This window comes from Microchirus variegatus (assembly GCF_963457635.1).
Source record: "Microchirus variegatus genome assembly, chromosome: 1".
Taxonomy (NCBI): Eukaryota; Metazoa; Chordata; class Actinopteri; order Pleuronectiformes; family Soleidae; genus Microchirus; species Microchirus variegatus.
Genome location: NC_139802.1, coordinates 9672774 through 9692338, shown reverse-complemented (window position 1 = coordinate 9692338; position 19565 = coordinate 9672774). Strand labels below are relative to the sequence as shown.

At 39.3% G+C, this 19565-nt stretch overlaps 1 protein-coding gene across 4 annotated transcripts in view; it reads right to left on the bottom strand.

Annotated features, from left to right (window-relative positions):
• LOC310933688 (myelin basic protein-like) overlaps nt 1-19565 on the bottom strand; it is a gene marked incomplete at its 3' end in the record, with an annotated part of 57885 nt that overhangs the window by 21332 nt on the left and 16988 nt on the right. For all 4 annotated transcript variants that reach the window (XM_083897231.1, XM_083897234.1, XM_083897232.1 and 1 more), the window contains one exon: nt 10549-10633. In XM_083897231.1, the coding sequence (XP_083753357.1) occupies nt 10549-10633 (85 nt within the window). The remainder of the gene's footprint in view (nt 1-10548; nt 10634-19565) is intronic.

Below are 19565 nucleotides of genomic sequence, written 5' to 3'. Positions count from 1 at the left end.
ATGTCCTGCAGCCATAAGCCAGCTGGTTGCTTGTGTCAGTGGCCTTGAATGAGACATTACACTTTGATTTCCTCTATATGAAACACTGGCAAACAACACTTATCATCCAGAGATGCTTTAGGCCAAAACACAGTGTTAAACAGTCTGTTCTGCCAAGCAAAGATCCACTTTCAAATCCTATCGCAAATGTACCCTAATGGCAGTTTCTGTGTTTTAGAAATGATATGACAACATAGTCTGAATAAAAGACGCGGTGTTCACTAACTGTAGAGACACCAAAGGGTCAAACCAGACCATGTCAAGAACACTGTAGTCTGAGCCAGCTTTGTTTGCTGGTAGAAGAAGGCAACAGATGTATTCTAATAATAATACTTCAAACGGCCACTGAAAGGAATCATGGCCAACTGTATCACAGGAGAACAGCTCTATAACCAAGTGGCCCCAAAACCCAAAACATCGGAGAAAGAGAAACTCATTCCAGAGGGCAGAATATTTAATTTCACTCTGTAAACACAACTTAAGTCATGTTATCTTTGAGAAAGTGAAAGTCGCCACTGTTACATGAATGTATGAATACGAGAGAGAAAGAGAGCAACAACAATCCACCACAAACGCGGTATCAAATAAGGTTTTCAACCATTTCAAAATAAATAAAAAGGCTGTGTCCAAATAAGTGTGCTGAGAAAATTGGTCAGAGGTGTCAAAGCGATGGCCCCCCCAATACATGAGGTCCACCAATCTTTTCATAATGAAACGTGACCTCCTCCTCCTTTAACTGTATATGAGGTGTTTTAATTACAGTTGTGCACATTATTATTTAGTTGATTTTAGATTTATTTTCTCTGTTTTTGCATCATAACCAACCACGACTGAACATTAGTTTTTTTTTTCTCTAGTCCGGCCCCATCTTGACCAGACTAGACGCTCATTGGCCCCTGGGCCATTTGAGTGTGACACCCCTGCTCTAAATTGAACATAGGTGTGATGCTTGTCTGTCTCTATGTGCTCCAGTGATGGACTGGCGACATGTCCAGGGTGTACCCCATGATTTGACACCAGCACCCCATAACACTCACATGAAGGATAAAGCAGTAGAAGATGAGTGAGTGAGTGGGGGTGCTGAGAAGTGTAAAAAAGGCTGTCTCTACTGCATCCTGAGGGACTATTGCATTTGCACATGCTGAAAAAATGTGCTTGCATGTGTCTCCAAACAACCTCTTTACAGTATTTTTGTGACTAGATCTCATGCTTTTCACTCAGGATGGATGTAAACCAGGTCTGAATGGGGTCAGATGCATTAAAGCCATCTGTTGCGATCAGACTATTATACATTTGTCATTTTAACTGCATATAAACGCAAAGTCAGAAAAAATAATAAAGTAATAATTTGCACATTAGAAACGGGATATACAGTCACTGATTATACAAATGCTCAGTTACGAGTATTTACATATCTGTGCAACATGAAATATGAATACAGTCAAACCAAAAATAACTATGCTGAAGGATTCTTTCATCAGTGATGCAGTCACCCAAGACACACGAGTCACAGCTCACTGCCAGATGTGATCTGTGATCTCAGATACAGTCCAGATGTTTTTCAGATGAAACGTGCGACGGCCAAATATGGCCTCAGATTATTACTTATCCACAGCTGCACTTCCTCTATACGTTGCATTTGTTGTGCTCCACTATAAGGGGAAACGACTCTTCAGCACTTCATCACATCTGGCACACACATGCACAGAATCAGATCAGGCGGCCACAAGGGAACGTACGTGCCTGTGCTGTATACACAGAGTCTCATATAAGAGAACCTGTACATTCAATATGTGCTGCAACATTCAGCCGATTGTGAGATAGATGAATCTATCCGGCAGAGAAAGAAACCCTCAAAGACATGAGGAGAGCTCAGAGGTGATAGGGGGCAGAGAGAGAGAGAGAGTGTGAACAATGGTGTTGAAACAACACTGCTCCAGTGATGGATGCTGTGCTTTAACAATCAGAGCTTTTGAGGCGGGGATTGTGAGGAGGTTCTCTTCTTGTTGGCAATGCCAGGGGCTGGTACCAGCCGGAGTTAGCCTCTGCCACAGAGACAAGTGACCGAGCCACTGCACTTTTACATGTGCACAACTGTTAAAGGTCCCATATTATACCCTATTTCGAGTTAACCTAGTTCCCTGGTGTCCCAATGAACATGTCTGTGACATGCTTTGGTCAAAATACCATAAGGATGAAGAACCACAGCAGTTCAATCACCCTGCCAAAACAGCCCTGTTCAGTAGTATCTCTTTAGGTCCACCTTAAAAAAAAGTAAAACGAAACTTAAGGGACAGGAAATGACATCAGCCACAGAGGCTACTGGGAGCTAACAGCAGTTAGCATTTGGAAAAGTAATCATTTGCAGACTCTCACAGGCACATTACCATCATAAACATCCACTGGACAGATAAATCCTCTGAGGCTGGAAGTTTGTGTAGGACTCTGTGCTGCACTGTGGAGCCAAGAATAGAACTTTTAGCGGACTTCTGGTTTACAGATGCTGTTGCACTCTTGCGTTTTTTTTACGGGCAAAGCGGAGCTCCGCGTGACAACAATTCCAGGAATTTAGCGCATTGTGACGTTCCAGTGAGTGCAGAAGTCAACATCACATGTTTTATCTCCTGTACTTAGACTGAGGAGGACCACAAACACATGAGTGAGTCATATTTTTTTTCACACTTTGCCAACTGATAGGACCTCCAGAGTCTCAAATATAAGGATTTAAAGATTAAAAAGTTGATTTTGCATAATATGGGACCTTTAAATGTACAGCACAGGATTAAACTCACAATGTATGTAACTGCACACTATGTACTGAGAGTGTATTTCAGCAAAAACATATTCAGTAAATTATATTTTTCATTTTTCATTTTTCATTTTTCATTTTTCATTTTTCATATTCATTTTCATTTTCATTTTCATTTCATGCCAATTTAAATCTTAAAACTTGGTACGGAACTTAGTGGACTCAGTGTTCACAAAATAACTAAAATGTTGTATGAGTTACCTTACTCAACATTGTTACTTAGGTGGTCGATCAAAGCCCACAGAGAACTATCATTCCAGCATATTTGAGCTCACTGGTATTCAGAAGTTATTTCACTGTGTACTTTAGAAGACTGAGCAATAAAAAGCAATAACCTGAAGTATTGATCGGGATATAGATTACTCCGGTATTTATAGAAGCCAGAAACAGAGCTGCAAGTAAATAAAAGAAAGTGTTTGGTGAGGCATTCAGTTAAATCAGACGACTGTCGTGTTTAAAGCCTCTTTCTCCTGTTCCTGAGAGGACACTAAACTATATAGCTATTGCAGGTTTAATGAAAGACTATTTGTCCTTCGAAGACAGCAAACACTTTGCACGGCCACACGAATTTCTGTTCGAATGCTTTTTCAGCTTCCTACACATGTAAAACCGTCATCACACAAAGACGCAGCATTTAGTTATACTACGCATCACATACTTCCTTTGGCCTTCTTGTATTATTGTGTTCTGCTAATAAAAAGGACTTGCGTGAACAGCCGCCCCATGAAACAGCCGCTCCCCATGAAACACATTAATTAGCTACGAACCAGTGTCACAGTAATGGTACAAAGAATAAGGGTTTTGGTTTAATAAAGAGCACAAGATATGTAGCTGCACACTGTGGCTCCAGGATGTGAGTGAAAAAAAAAAAATCCATAGTTTATTTGTTCTTCTCTTTCATCCACTGAAAAAAATATTACTCTCTGTGTTCACAGCAAACAGCAAAGCCAACAGATTAGAGGGGGAAAAGAAAAGAAAAAACATCACAGAGACAAAAGCAGGAGCAGCTCTATGGGCCGGATGTGTCCGTCAATAAATGAAAAACCCAGCTGTATGCATCACACATGGCGCTGCGTTATAGCCATTCTCAAACCGTCCTTTGCAAAACAACAACGTGACTTCACAGAGAAACACCGAATGCTGTGATTCTGTTTTACATCCTCACCTCTCTCTCTCTCAGACCAAATCACTGCAGTCTGAGAGAGAGAGCCCTCAGCGTTTCAAGAGTATCGCCGGTAAGTCCCAAATGCAATTAAGGGGTGGAGGCGCACGGTGTATGAAATGAGTGATAACTGGCTCGTACCAATACCGTTCAGTTTCCCTGACAGACGCACAAGTGTTGCGAAAACTGATCATCATGTTCTATCCACAGCTGCTGGCTTTTCTAGTTTCTCTGACGAATACGCTTGTGTGTTTTTTTTTTTTAAATGTTAATCCTCTTTGATTTAAGGAGGAATAGTTCAATTATTGTTGTTGTTTGCACACGTCTTTTGCTGACTTAATGCACCTTACCTAATGCACCTGACTATAAATTTACATTCTCTTTGTCTTTGTATGTGTTGCAACAAAAACACACTTGGAGGATGAACCTTCTTTTCCCTTCGTGTTTTCAGATAGAATATATATTGGGAATATTTAATTCCAGCCATTTCTATGTTATTTCCATAGCTTTTTGTCTGCGTTTTGAGACGCTGAAAATGTATTTTCTACTTTACCAAGTGGTTGCATGAGAACAGTCTTTGCTATATTGTAAGAGAGTAAGAGAGAGAGAGTTACAGAAAAAAAGACTATTCAGCCAACTGAGTCAAAACCCGTCCTTGGATGAACTATATCACTGTTTCAACAACTTTCTAATTTATCCAGGCTTTATTTTCCTCAAGCTTTCTGAAGCAGTCTTTGAATTATGACCTTTTGAATTCAGCGAGGGCAGCGAGCTGGGCAAAGTAAGCGCTGGAAAATGCTCAACTTGCACTTTAAGGTGTGATTTTCTACTATACATTGCCTGGGAGGTCAACTGCCAACTCCTTAGAAATAATAATCTTTCTTCTGCGTGTCCCTCTCAGCTACCTCAGCGAATATGTTTCACCAAAGAAGCCATCGCCTCGTCCCTCAGTTCTCCGACTCTCCTGAGTCTCTATCCACGAGCACTGGGTCACCGTGTGACGCTGAAGAAACTGTGACCCAGACAGAGTCAGGATAGAGCAGACAGCGAGACAGATAGAGGGGGGGGGGTCTGTTTTTGCAGAATAGGGGCCTGCTGCAGGCTGGGAAAGGTAATGGAGCTATAATGGGCTTTTAACAGCCGCACAGCTGATGGTGGTGTTTGCCATTTAGTGAAAAAGCACTGCAAACAGGAAGTGCTGCATGGAGACATCCCTAGACACTGGACGAGCCGAGATGAGTCATGACGCCTGCTGATGACAGCCGCACCAGAACAGGCTCCAATAAAGCTCTGCTAACCTGCCTGTCATAAAACACTAATGCCACGTCAATTTGGTGGAAATTCCTTTTATTTTCTTTGGCCCGCAACCCCGAATCAACCTAATGGCACTAGATTAGTGATGCCCTGATGCTCGGACGAGAGGAAAGGATATAAAAGTACCCTCACAGCAATGTTTCCTCAGTCTAAGTTAGGAACCGAATGGGAAAATGGGATTTTTATACACTAGAGAGCAGTGCTGACTGAGCAAAGAGTCAGTTAAACATTAAACATCAAAGTGGAATCGACACATGAATACTGAAGTGTACCAAAGCAGCTGTTTTTCCACTAATAATTCAAATAAAATTCACCTTAAATAGAGATTTACCTTCACCTTGGTTCTCTACAAAAACATTATTAAGACAAGCTGCTAATTATAATATAGATTCAAAACCTTATTTTCCAGATTAACTAATTTAATAAGAAACAACATTATTCACACTGCTACTTTCACTCACATTTTTTTAATGTTTGCAGGATAAAGAGCTGCTTGGTAATTCATTTGTGTCTTGCCAGAAGCAAATGAGTGATGAAGCAAAACAGGAAAAAAATACTGCATTTCATCATTGGTGATTTAAAGGTTAAGCCCCAGAAAAAAAAGGTCACTAAAGCAATAAAGAATCCTGCTTACTAGTACAGTAAGCTCCTTGTATGTCAGAACATTTCATGGCGCTCTTAAGAAACTACACTGTCCCCAGAGGCGTGGTGTAAGCACGGCCGCTTTGAAGTATTACTCGCGTCAGCGGTGGATCCTCCATGTCTGCTCCACGCTGATCAATGGCAAGTGTTCAACACTAGAGAAATTAATTAGCTGCCAGGGGGGAGGGAGAATCTTGAGAGGCCAATAAATCAATATGATGAAGCCTCTGTAAGGTATGGCTTTGCTTTTGAATCAGAGGCATAGTCCACACATCACTGGGTACTTTTTTTTTTTTTTTACAGAAAATATAAACCCTGACCACATAAAAATGCACTTCAAAAACATAACAGTATAACATAATCGTAACTGTAAAGCCTTGTCGGGGCAATCAGGAGACTGGGAGTCAAAATATCACTAGACCACAACATCTGTTGCAAACCACACATTTACCCTTACACTCTTAGAAATAAAAGTGCTAAGTAGAACCATATAAGTGTCATGTGTCAAACTCAAGGCCCGGGGACCAGAAGTGGCCCGCCAAGTCATTTTATGTGGCCCGCGAGTGATTAATTGGTTTTAAAAATCTGTTATAATAGGTCTATGCTGCTTTAAGGCGTGCGTTGACCATAAACTACATTTCCCACAATGCATGGCGATTGCAATACCAACAAAATTACAGCATCCTGCCAGATCGCAGTGTATCATTGTATATGCATCATGCGACGAGTGAAATTGAAGTAATAATAATAGTTACGGAGTAGATACCTTTACATTATATTTGGTTATATTTAGTTATATTTATTCTGTATGACAGTTACATCTGGCCCTTTGAGGGTAACCATTTATGCTGATGTGGCCCTCAGTGAAAATGAGTTTGACACCCCTGATATTATAAGGTTTTGCAGCTTGTCCTCATAGGAGAACCCTTTTTGGCTCCAGGTAGAACCTTATTATAAAGGTTCCACCAAGAACCCTTTTAAAACCCTTTATTCTATTTTGTGACTTCTGCACAATTGTTGCTGCTTTATATCACTACTAAAAATATATAAATATAAATATAAAATGAATCATAACTAACTCAACAACACCTAAGAAGAAAAAAAACAGTATTGCCGTCTATCTATCTATCTATCTATCTATCTATCTATCTATCTATCTATCTATCTATCTATCTATCTATCTATCTATCTATCTATCTATCTATCTATCTATCTATCTATCTATCTATCTATCTATCTATCTATCTCCGCTTGTAGTCAAACTATGGTTCACCACGGAAAAGGAGAACCATTGACATCCTCAGACATCCGTTTGTCAATTTCCACAAGCTTGACAAATGGAACGTCATGGCCAATAAGAACCAATGTTTTTGCCCGTCCATACCAGAATCTGCTCTGGAGTTTTCAAACAAAAAACCCCCCAAAAAATCGTAATTTTTAGGCCTCTAAAACACCAGGGTAGAGTGGACGAGAGGCATATCCCAAGCAGAATTAATCATGCTTTTTCAAACAAAAACAACATAGCAGTGATGTGTATTTCCATGGACACGACATCAATACGGACACACACTCACACACACACACTCAGACACAGCAGTGCGGTGCAGCCAGGCTGATAAATTGGTTTTGCGTGATATCAGGTCAATACTGACCTTTCGTTGAAAATCAGTTGTTCGGTGATTGTACACAGCTAATGTAGTTTGAATGATTTGTGTCTGTTGTATAATCGATCAATACACTTCAGACTGGACCAGAAAAATGAGCCGATCAAAATGAAACAGTATTGTGTAAGTATTTGAATTTGTCTTATTGCCATGTTTCTGTAGGATAATAAATAATACATACAACTACACAGCAGCTTGTTAAACTGTTCACAGTTTCAGATCAATTTTGTTTAAACACCTTAAGGGGAAAATAAATATTACCATTGACATTGTTTCTGCACTGCATTCTGTCAGAAACAAGAAGAACCGCCTTATGTCCAGAGATTTCATCACAACCTCAATCACATGTGAAAATAAGAAACTTATCACTATAGCTGCAATCTTTATTTTTCCTAAGATTAAGCGACGCAAATGTCAGCCACACATCTCGCTCACATTTGCAGGTAATAAGTAAATAATATTGCAATAATAGTAATAGTTGTGAAGAATATTACCACTAGTGTGATAACTTCATGTGAAAATGTTTGTGAATCAAAGTTGATATTTACCCGATAATTCGAGTAAAAAAGCATCCTCTGCTATGCCAAACACCATATTATTCCCTATCACAAAACAATTAAAAAGTGTTACTTTGTATTGTTTATCTTCTGCAATGTCACTATAGAGCAAAATGACAGCATCCACATCTGGGAAATATTAGTTATTTTTGTACAGGGAGAGGAAATTGAAGACGACATGTTGTCATCCATCTGTGAGGTGAAGAGATTGTTATCTGCCTCTGATGTTCAGTGGACATTCTACCCTGTTTTAACAGGCAAGAGGTCTAGAAGAGGAGGATCATAGCAGAGCAATGCTATTGAGGTTAAAAGGTCCCATATGACGCAAAATAAACTTTTTAATAATTTAAATCCTTATATTTGGGACACTGGAGGTCCCATCAGTCGGCAAAGTGGGAAAAAAGATGACTCACTCATGTTTTTGTGGTCCTCCTTAGACTAAGTACAGGAGCAAGAACACGCAATGTTGACTTCCGTGCTCATTGGGACGTCACAATGCGCTAAATTCCTGGAGTTGTGTCGCGGAGCTCCGCTTTGTCCATAAAACGTGCGAGAGTGCAGGCGAGGGCAACTGCATCCACAGTGCAGCACAGAGTCCTACGCAAACTTCCAGCCTCAGAGGATTTATCTGTCCAGTGGATACATGTTATATATGACAGCAATGTGCCTGCTAGAGCCTGCAAATGATCACTTTTCTAAATGCTAACTGCTGTTAGCTCCCAGTAGCCTCTGTGGCTGATGTCATTTCCTGTGCCTTAAGTTTTGTTTTCCTTTTTTTTTTTAAGGTGGACCTTTAAGGTGGACCTAAAGAGATACTACTACACAGAGCGTTCTCAACAGGGCTGTTTTGGCAGGGTGATTGAACTGCTGTGGTGCTTCATCCTTATGGTATTATGGTAATATGAGTCCTTTAAATCCTTAAAATGACCATAATATTAGGTATAAGCATCATTTACAACTTTAATTGTGCCAACTTAAAAATAATTTAATTGTGCCAACTAAAAAAGAATCCTCCAAAACACCAAAACAAGCACCCTATTTTTTCCCTTTTGTGCTGCTTCCCATGCGACCAAATCCCCTCTCTTGTATTTCACCTCGGCTAACCCTGAAAACAATCAAGGCTGACACAGTGACAAGAAAACAGGCTGCGCCTCTATTCCATTCCCTATCTCCTCAATATTCGGCGTTCCTCTCTGACAAATGGGGGTTAACCTATTCAGGCTTTTATTCTAACTCAGAATGAGCAAGCACCGTTCTTTCTTCCTCCTGAACTTCTGCCTCTCTTCACGCTCGGTGTGATTGCTTTTTTTTTTTTTTCCTCGCATGCAACCAAGTGCGAGCAGGAAGCCAATGGAGGCCAACGCTCTATACAGTAAGACTGTGCACACAATGTTGGTGTTCGGCCACAGCACATATTGTATTGCGAGGGGCAGAGATAAAATAATTTCCTTCACCCTGGGAAGCACACGAGTCTCCCTTTTCACTCAGCTCCTTTCATTAAAGTTGACAAGAGCCACTGGAGGCTACCATTTCATTCACAGAAGGTAAAAAAAAAGCAACATTCTGAAGGAGCTTTCCTTTATATTATATTATGTAAAGAAGCTTTATATGAAGGAACATAATCTTAAATTCCAATATACCTCAGCTCAAAGTTTTTAGAATTAAATCAGAGCTGCTGCTCACAAAAATAATGAGCAAATATGCACACAGTTTTGCAATTTCCAGGCTTTAGTCTTAATCCTTTTTCATCTAGTTTTAGTAAATAATCCAGCATTGAAATCATTCAGTATATAGAACCACGTTGGTCCAGATGGTCCGTTGTGCATCAGACTCTGCCCTCATGCTGCTGAACCACAGTATTACAAAGGAACTTTCTGACCCCCATCCTCGAAAAACACCAAACACAATGAACGTCACTGTGTGAGGAATGAAACTTTCAGGGAGTTTGGAACTTTTAAACATGTTCCGACTGTGAGGAAAAAGAGCCACTTTACGTTTCATTCGTCATCGATTGAGTGCAAACTTTTCCCCCAGATTAGTGAGGCAGCATTGTGTGAAGCAGGAACTTAAATTGTTGCCACATAACAAGCCAGATATTCAGCTGAATTAAAAGAGCAATTATGACAGTGTGGATGTTGAGCTGCTGAGCTGCAAATACAATGATTTCAAACACCTTGCATTTTCTAATACAGTCACTAAGTAACTATGTTTTGACTATTGAGGACATTATGAAACTGCTTTTAAAGGAGATTCTATTAATGCTGGGTTGCCAGACCTATGTTCATTAATGGGAGTGTAATGTAAAAAATGTCTCCGCGCATGGAAGGTTGAATTTAGGACGCGTGTTGTGTGACCACTTACCAAAGACTTCATCTTGTGCTTCGGTCTCTACTTCGACATCTTCTGCTGCTGCTGTCGGCTCCACTTCGGGTTCAGGTGATGGAGCCTTTAATAGGAACACAAAAACAAATTTAAGAGGTGAGGCGCTGAGAAACCATGGCAACCAGAGCAAAGAAAGAGATGAAACAGAGAGAGAGAGAGAGAGAGAAAGACGGCATGAGAGAAAGAGATAGTTACACCAATTTGGGCTTTTAGGCTTTGTAATTACAGCTGCATTAGGCTCATTCATTTAACAGTCAAAGGCAGCTTCTGTGAATGAGGAAACATGGACTGAAAATATATACCGCAAAAACACTATACTATGCTTCATCGGCTGTTGTAAACATACTATAAAGAAACAAAAAGTTGTTGATTTTAGTCTTTTGTCACCCATATTTGTTTAGGATGGATGAATTTTAAATTGTGATTCAACTACACAAAAAAATCTTCCAATCTTCATCTTCCAGTTACAGATATAAATAACTGGAAACTGGAAAATAACTGGTGAAGAAGAAACAGAAATGATTTGAAGATAAAGAGAAGTGGATTTTAAAAGCTTTGACATTTTATCTGAACTTGTTTTTTTAACAGACTACTTACAAAATCAGCATTTTATCACCTTGAAAACACAGCAAAAGTCGAGAATCTCATGACAGCACAAAAGCTACAAAAACAATTCATGCTTTTATCTCCAGTAAAATCTAGTGCTGCAACAAGACTTCCTAAAAAAGGCAACCATGCACCTGCAACTCATCCAAACCTCGAGTTAAATATTTTAAAATATACGCTTATCGATTGACATCAATGGTGATGGTCTCACAAAATGCTTATGAATCAGATTCCAAAGCAGTTTAAAAAACAACAACAACAAAAAATTGACCAAAAAACGTTTTGTTTAATTTCATTTAATTAATTTCAAGATTCTATTCTGTATAATCTGACATCTGCATTTATTTGTATTCAACATAACAAAATGACCTCAAGTCTTTAAAAGTTGCATTTATTTTTATCCCCCAAAACTTTTTATTTCTACTCTTATTTATTTTATTGAGTTTTTTGTAATACTTAATAAAACGACCTCGTCTACAGTTAACCTTGCCATCTTGAGCCCTTGAGCTTCTCTGGACGTGTGCAGGGAATATACAAAAATGACCACCGTGTGGCGCAGGTTATATTATCTTATTTATAAATGCTGTAAATGAGAGAAGTGTGAATGTTACAAAATGGAAAATGACATATGTCATACGCATTTCAGATGGAGGGGAAGCGGTTCTATGATTTAATTCGGGTGATTTGAATACAAGAAATCATAACTCATGCTGCTTTGGCCCTAAAACTAACTAACTAACGTCCCAAAAAATGTTGTTTTAATTTAGTGGCTCGTGAATTAAATATCTGTTGTTTCTCTTCTTGTGTTTTATATATGAAAAAGAAAATCCCTTCCCACTGCTTCTTCACCCTCTGTATTTGCCAGTAAAGGTGAATTGACATTCAAAAACAATGGGCTCATAGCCGATGGTCACTATCACATGAGTAATAAGGGCCTTGCAAAACCTGACAAAGGCCTGACAGTCATGGGTAGATGGACATGTTGTCGTGAGTGAGCTCTTACGGATGCAAATCATGTCGAGGCCGGCAAGTGTCACGCTCTTAAAATGTTCTTTTTGTAAATGACAGAATGGCTAGATCACTTACTGTATCTCTCTATATATCCAAGCTGTACTTACTTTAATGACTATATTATAATGTAATCATATTATGTGAACAAACCGACTAAAAGCCTAAGAGTTCCACTATAGATCCATGGTAATCGCTATCTGTGCTTTTACTCCTCATGAACTCAATAACCAAAACATGACAATCATAATTCGCGTCATACCTTTAAATGCCCCATATTATACCCTATTTCTCCAAGTTAACCTAGTTCCCTGGTGTCCTAATGAACATGTCTGTGACATGCTTTGGTCAAAATACCATAAGGATGAAGCACCACAGCAGTTCAATCACCCTGCTAAAACAGCCCTGTTCAGAACGCTCTGTTTAGTAGTATCTCTTTAGAGCCCCGTAAAAAAGAAAAAAATCACCCACAGAGGCTACTGGGAGCTAACAGCAGTTAGCATTTGGAAAAGTGATCATTTGCAGGCTCTAGCAGGCACATTGCCATTGTCATATATAACATGTATCCACTGGACAGATAAATCCTCTGAGGCTGGAAGTTTGTGTAGGACTCTGTGCTGCACTGTGGAGCCAAGAATAGAACTTTTCGCTGACTTTGCTGACATCCGGGTTTTCGGATACCGTTGCCCTCGCCAGCACTCTTGCATGTTTTACGGACAAAGCGGAGCTCCGCGAGACAACGATTCCAGGAATGTTGCGCATTGTGACGTCCCAATGAGCGCGGAAGTCAACATCGCGTGTTTTATCTCCTGTACTTAGACTGAGGAGGACCACAAAAACATGAGTGAGTCATCTTTTTTCACACTTTGCCTACTGATAGGACCTCCAGAGTCCCAAATATAAGGATTTAAATAATTACAAAGTTGATTTTGCATAATAAGGGAATTTTAAGGTCTTGCATAAACTCACAACTTTCTGTCAAAGTTTGTTGAAAACCATGGCAAAAAAATAAAAAAATATATAATTTTTGTGCACTGACAAAACCTTTACTACAGTTACAGTAACATATTTCCCCTTCATTAAAGCACTTTTGTCCACTGCACAGACATAGGTGTCTTATCTCCCTTTTCTGCCTTGTATTTTTTGCAAGGAGAGACAATAAGAAATCCAATTTTAAAAAAAGAAAAAAGAATCCAAATTCCAGGAGATGACAGTGAGGGTTGAAGTGCATCCATAATAATGTATGTGAAAAGTACTACGTCTAAAAATGTACTCAAGTTAAAGAAAAAAATGTAGTTTGTTTAAAATTTACAAACAGGTAAAAGTAACTAAGTTGCTTTTATTAAACAAGGTTGGGTTTTTTTACCTTTACAAGCTTTACAAATTAAAGTGATGACAAAATAAAATACGTAAACACATAATGTATCAGTCAAAATGGGTCAAAGGTCACTCACTCACCTGTCCTCATTATTTACTGCCAAAGTTCCATAGATAAACCCTTTTACTGCCTGTCACCTCTTTACGTGATGTGTTGTGGTGACACAGGAGCCATAAACAATGATGCACAATGAACATTTTAAAAAGTGTGCTTCTAAAATATCAACTGGATGAGGTAATATCATTCATGGATATTGCCTGTGAGAGGCCCAGCGCTGTTTTTCCAAGTCCACCCCAACTGGACATGTAAGAGGAGCTGCAGTGGGAGACAGAAAACACTTATCTGTCCACCGTCGACGCTTAATCCCAGTCTCAGGTGGAGCCGTGATTCAATCTCCAGAGAAGGAGAAGAAGAGGCCGTCACTTGAGGTTCAATTGATATGGAGACTTTTTACATTGCTCTAATTATTACCTATGCTGATTTGCCTTTGTGCAATAAAAAAAAATAAGTTATGAATGGAAATCAGCCATCCTTGTGAGGTTTATATCTTCCATTCAGATAAGATACAAAGTAAAGTGTAAGTGTCTCTAGCATGTAGTGGTGGTCTTTGATATTTGATCCCTGTCATTTTGTCCTGCGTTTCAAAATAAAAACAGCCTTTTGGTATGGTGTGTTTATTTTTTCAGGACGTGTTCCTCATAATATTCTCACATCCACAGTCTCCAGATGAACTACAAACTGAACCTGACATGTTTTCTTTGAACATTATCAAAATATATATCAAATGCTCCAAAATGAATGGTCCCCACCTCTCCACCAAATTCCATGAACCCTCAGTAGTATCTGTGTAATCCACGCTGATTGCAGACAGCCAAAAAAAAAAGACAGACGGATAAACAAACAGCAGCATAAAACATGACCTCCGTGGCAGAGGTAATTATTCATGTATTCCTGTGAAGCTAATTCTATTCTCTGCCTTCAACTGATGACATTTTCGGATTTAAAAATAATGCCGGATTTCTCCGAATTTCAAACCACAATTACAAAAATGTACTTCTCTCCACCATAATTACAACCTTTTTAAGATTGCATTATTTCCATAATCCACTCAGATTGCAGTAAGTGGATGATTGAGCACTTACATGTGTCCATTAACCCTCTCAGTTTTTTTTTTTTTTTTTTTTGTCTCACAGGCCATTTACTGCCCAGAGGCGAACACATCCCCACCCTTACAAGAGAGTCTGCTTAGCAATGCAAACCAAGGGTGAACCTATGACAGCGTAGGCTCATCCAAGGGATTTATTATTCTAATCACTGTTGTATCTGTGAAAACCCAATATGTACTGAGGTGATAGTCGTTTTTTTTGTGTTTTTTTTATGTGATCCGACTGTTTGATGAACCCATTAACGCTTCCTGTAAACAGAAATTGTTAAATGTAGTTCATGCACCAAACGCACAGTACTATATGAATTATATGATAACAGTCTTACACACTGGACTACAACCCTCTTCAATCAAGAGTGCAATTCAACACAAGAGTGTAAGGAAGAGGTTCAAGAGAGTGTCGTCGTATAAGTAAATTGCAATTAATATCATGTGCATTTAAGTAGCTCACCGATGTAGCAACTGAGCATTTTCTTCTCAAGAACAAGAAGAACGTCATTGGAGATTTTCCTGATGCATCCTGGCTCATTCTGAAGAGAGCAACATTTGTGAGTGTTTCAGTTCTGACAAATGTCCGTATTTAGCTCCTAGACTGGATTATTGGAATGTCCTTGATGTTTGGTGTTAGCCAGGCTGCCCCCTCTCTCTCTCTCTCTCTAGCTTGCAGTTAGGTCCAGAACACATCACTCCCGTGTTGGCAGCTTTTGCACTGGCTCTCAATCTATTTTTGAATTCATTTAAAAATTAAAGCTTTGAATGGTATTGCTGCCCCATCTTACCCCAGTGATCCTTTACATCTTTATTCACTGGCACGATCACTGAGGTCAGCAGAAAGGTCTCTTCTTGTGGCACCTATAGGTCGAGATTAAAACATCGGGGGAGACGGAGCCTTTGCTGTGGTGGCTCTTACATTGTGTTAAACTTGCTTCCATACTGCCTGTTTAAAAAAAAAAAAAAAAAAAAAAAAACTCACTTTATTGTCTTTTTTCTGTGTTTTATTGTTTTTTTACATTCCGTTTTTATTGTTTGTTTTTTTTTTTAAATATTGCGATATGTATTCATGAGATGTGCAGCACTTCGGTCAACTCAGGTTGTTTCTAAATTTGCTATAGAAATAAATTCGGATTGGATTGGATAGTGCCAGTGCTGTAGTTCCCTTAGTCCCTCATGCATCAGCCAGCAGAAGGCGAGACGATTTACTGCAAGCTGAAGACAAATTCATTACCTTTTTCTATATTGCTGTCTGGCAGACAGACTTATAATATCAACCATACTGTTATCCCAGCACCTGCAGCAAACAGCTGCATATACCTGCTGACCTATTCAAGCACGTGCCATGTGAGGTGCAGGAAGAAAAACAAAACGGTTCTATAAATTTTTTTGTACTGTACATCTAAATCTTTGCTTTAAAGACATTATGGCTATTGTTCATGAGCGTGTGCTTGTTCGATGGGTGTCTCAAGCTGACACATTCAGCCAAGGCGGTTCCACTTGAGTTCCTCTCTGCAGTCTGATCCCCCTTCAGTACAGAAAGCCTAATTACTCGTTACATTCACAGAGAAAGAAAGAAAGAAAGAAAGGAAGAAGAGTGCAATGATTTCAACACCTTTCAGGGTTTGGTTGATTTGATACTTTAAAAGGAATTCGAGCTCCTCTTCCTGTCTTGATAGGTGACAGGAAGGACAGGAACCTCTCAGTGTTTCGCTCTGTTCATACTTCAGAGAGGGAAGACAAATGGAGCGTGTGCATCTTTATCTCACCATTTTACTAAGAATCTCGACCTTTAAATTACATCACATCAATGTTCAGGGAATGTCAAGAGGACAACGCAGGAGACGAATACCTCTGTCATTCATTGGTTATTTAGAGCCAGGAGACAAACTCGGATGAGGAGTAGAAAGATACCATTCAGAAATTGAGCAAATTAGTTCCATTTGTTTTTACTGTAGGGAAAACTCATGGAGAAAGAAGGGGAAAAAAATGATCTGCACCTGATTGCAATTTTTTTTTTTTTACCTCTTTTAACAACCAACAGAATTCCAGTTTCTACTTTGTGCTTGTGCATAGCAATGACTGTAATCTGAATCAGTGGTGATTGCTCTACGGCAGCAATCTCTTCAAATAAACGGTCAAATATGCACTGTTGCATTTACATTTCAACACTAAAAGTTTGCTAGAACTTGATCAAATATAAGTAGATCTTCTAGTTCAGAGGTGTCAAACTCATTTTTGTTCAGGGGCCACGTGCAGCAAAATTTTAATCTCAAATGGGCCGGACCAATAAATTAATACCATAATAACATATGAACAACAAGAACTCTGAATTGTTTCCCTTTTGTTTTACATTTAATGAAGTATCTTTTTGACAAAATAACTGCAATTTCAATAATATTATCCCTAAATGTACCATTTACACATCACACAGGTAGTTTAGTATAGTATTTCAACAACAAACTTATCCTGCGGGCCGGATCAGACCCTCTGGCGGGCAGGTTCTGGCCCACGGGCCGTATGTTTGACACCCCTGTTCTAGTTCATTCAGAATCAGCTGTTTATCACAGATCGTCTGACGCGATCAGCTTCAATTGATCTCCATGAGACAGCACACATGATCAGGTTTTAGAATATGGCAAAACATCACTTCCGGGGAAGCTCAGCTTCTCTGTATGTGTATAAATATGGATAACTGGACCGGGCGACAGCAAGGCCAGCAAATTCAAAATGGTGAAGACTCGACATATGTAGAGAAGATAAGTTACAATTCAGCTGTGACTTCGTCTCCTGACACAGAGGAACAGCAGAGGCAGAACAAGTTTTTAATTGGATACAACATATTGTGAAAGCTGGAGGGCTACAAACTGAACCTCAAGCTCCCTCAACTGGAGACTCGTGCCTTCATCTAACAAAGTTTCAAACTTAATTTTACCTGAAAAACTAAAACAGAGTTTGATTAAGGAACATTTTTCTTCACTCGTTGGCCGCGGGTGACTGGACTTGCTTGATTTGAGTCGAAGACGTTTCACCTCTCATCCGAGAGGCTTCTTCTGTTCTGACTAACGAGTAGGAAGAATCAGGTATTTAACCTCTGAGACTTGTTAAGTTCAACAGTGCAGATCGTTCACCCCTCCCAGTTTTAGGTGTTAAATCTAATAAAATGATTTAACAGTGTATCGTTTGTTCTAGCCTCTAATCTTGGAAGTATTTCTTCCAAGGCCAAACAACTCAAATGTCCTTGCTGTGTTCAAGCCATTCCTTTCTGCTATCAAAATCCAGACTACAGCTCTGTATTAAATTATAACCAGGTATTAGATTCTGTAAGAGCATGTTAGATACAGCTCTCACAGAGACACCAAATGAATAAATATCTTTTCGAAGAACGGTGCCGATTTCTTCAGTAGAGTTCAAAAGATTTGTAGAATTAATGCCAAGGAGTTCTGACGACGTTGGCCAAAAACGGAGGCCCATGTGGTTTTGTTAAATGGATAAGTCTGGACCAGAAAAGTAAAACATATTCAGTGATAATCATCTTTTTAATATGTGATGATCCAAATTAAAGTCTACATGTGATCCCAGCTTTGAGAAGCATATACTGGTCTGAAATAATTGGGATTTCATTAATTAATCAACCATGAATCATAGATACTAAAAGCAACCTCAATATAAAAACATAACTCAATAACTTTACAAGTTTTTAATACCAATTTTTTACCTGTGTGAATTGCATATGATCTAATTACCATATAATTCTAACTTCTGTGGATAAAAATGACTTGTGACACAATTTGGAAATGTCACCTGTGCTCCAGCTGACACATGCGCCTACAAGGAGCATTGGAGAGTGTAGTTATAGCAATAGCAATCACGAGGCAAGAGCCAGGCAGAGTCACTTTTTCAAATTGTGGAGGAAAAGTGACTGTTTCTCTATGCCCTTGCCCCCACGACTGCAGTATGTCACTGACTGCAGCGCACTGTGGTTTTAATGTGATTGCCACTGAAAAGGTTGGTATTTCTGTCTTTCACTGTGATGGTTTATCTCTGATTCTTCAGTAGAAGTGGAAAATGGCACCTCTTGACACAAAAGGTAAGCATTATGACTCTTAGGCCTCCATACAACATGTTCATATCTGAAATAGTCACAGAAGTGTTGTGCGGTCTTTGAGGTACCAGTTATGTGCAGCGTGAGGCATCAGTGCTGCATGTTGTGTCGGAAAAGTTTTTTATTTTTTTGAAAGATGATGCGTCATTTGTTGATTTTCTCTGTTATTAGCAGCCAAGCAAAAATAGCCACGGTGACAGAAGCATGACTGACAGATTTAGTGATCTCCCTTCAGATTATTTATTGCAGAATTTGTGGGCGTTGCACACAGTGGCGGGTAAATCTGACAAGAGCTGAGCAAACAGCAATTCATGCCACACTGTCTGTAATTCAGAGTTGACGAGCTGCCACCATCCAAAGATGTTGTTGTTGTTGTTGTTATTGCTATTATTTGACCCCAATACTGTTGTTTATCATTTTAGTCCTGGATTTAAATCAATTAGAAGTTCTAGTTATTCTAAAATCGAAGGGTGTGCATTCACAGTTACAGAGAAATAATGAATGTGGAAGCACCTCTGTAGCTGTGATATAGAACACATTTCCAAGTGCAATTTAAGGAAATAAAAAATATGTGGTGCAAACACTTTGTCAACATTATGTCTGAGTCTCTGTTGAAGTGTACAAGTACACTTCATCCCTCCTGGTATAAAAAGAGATTGGGACCAAGATCGTGTATCATCCCCGAAACACATCCCACACCTCACTGTGTCATGCTCTATCCCTGCCTGTCACTATGGCAACTA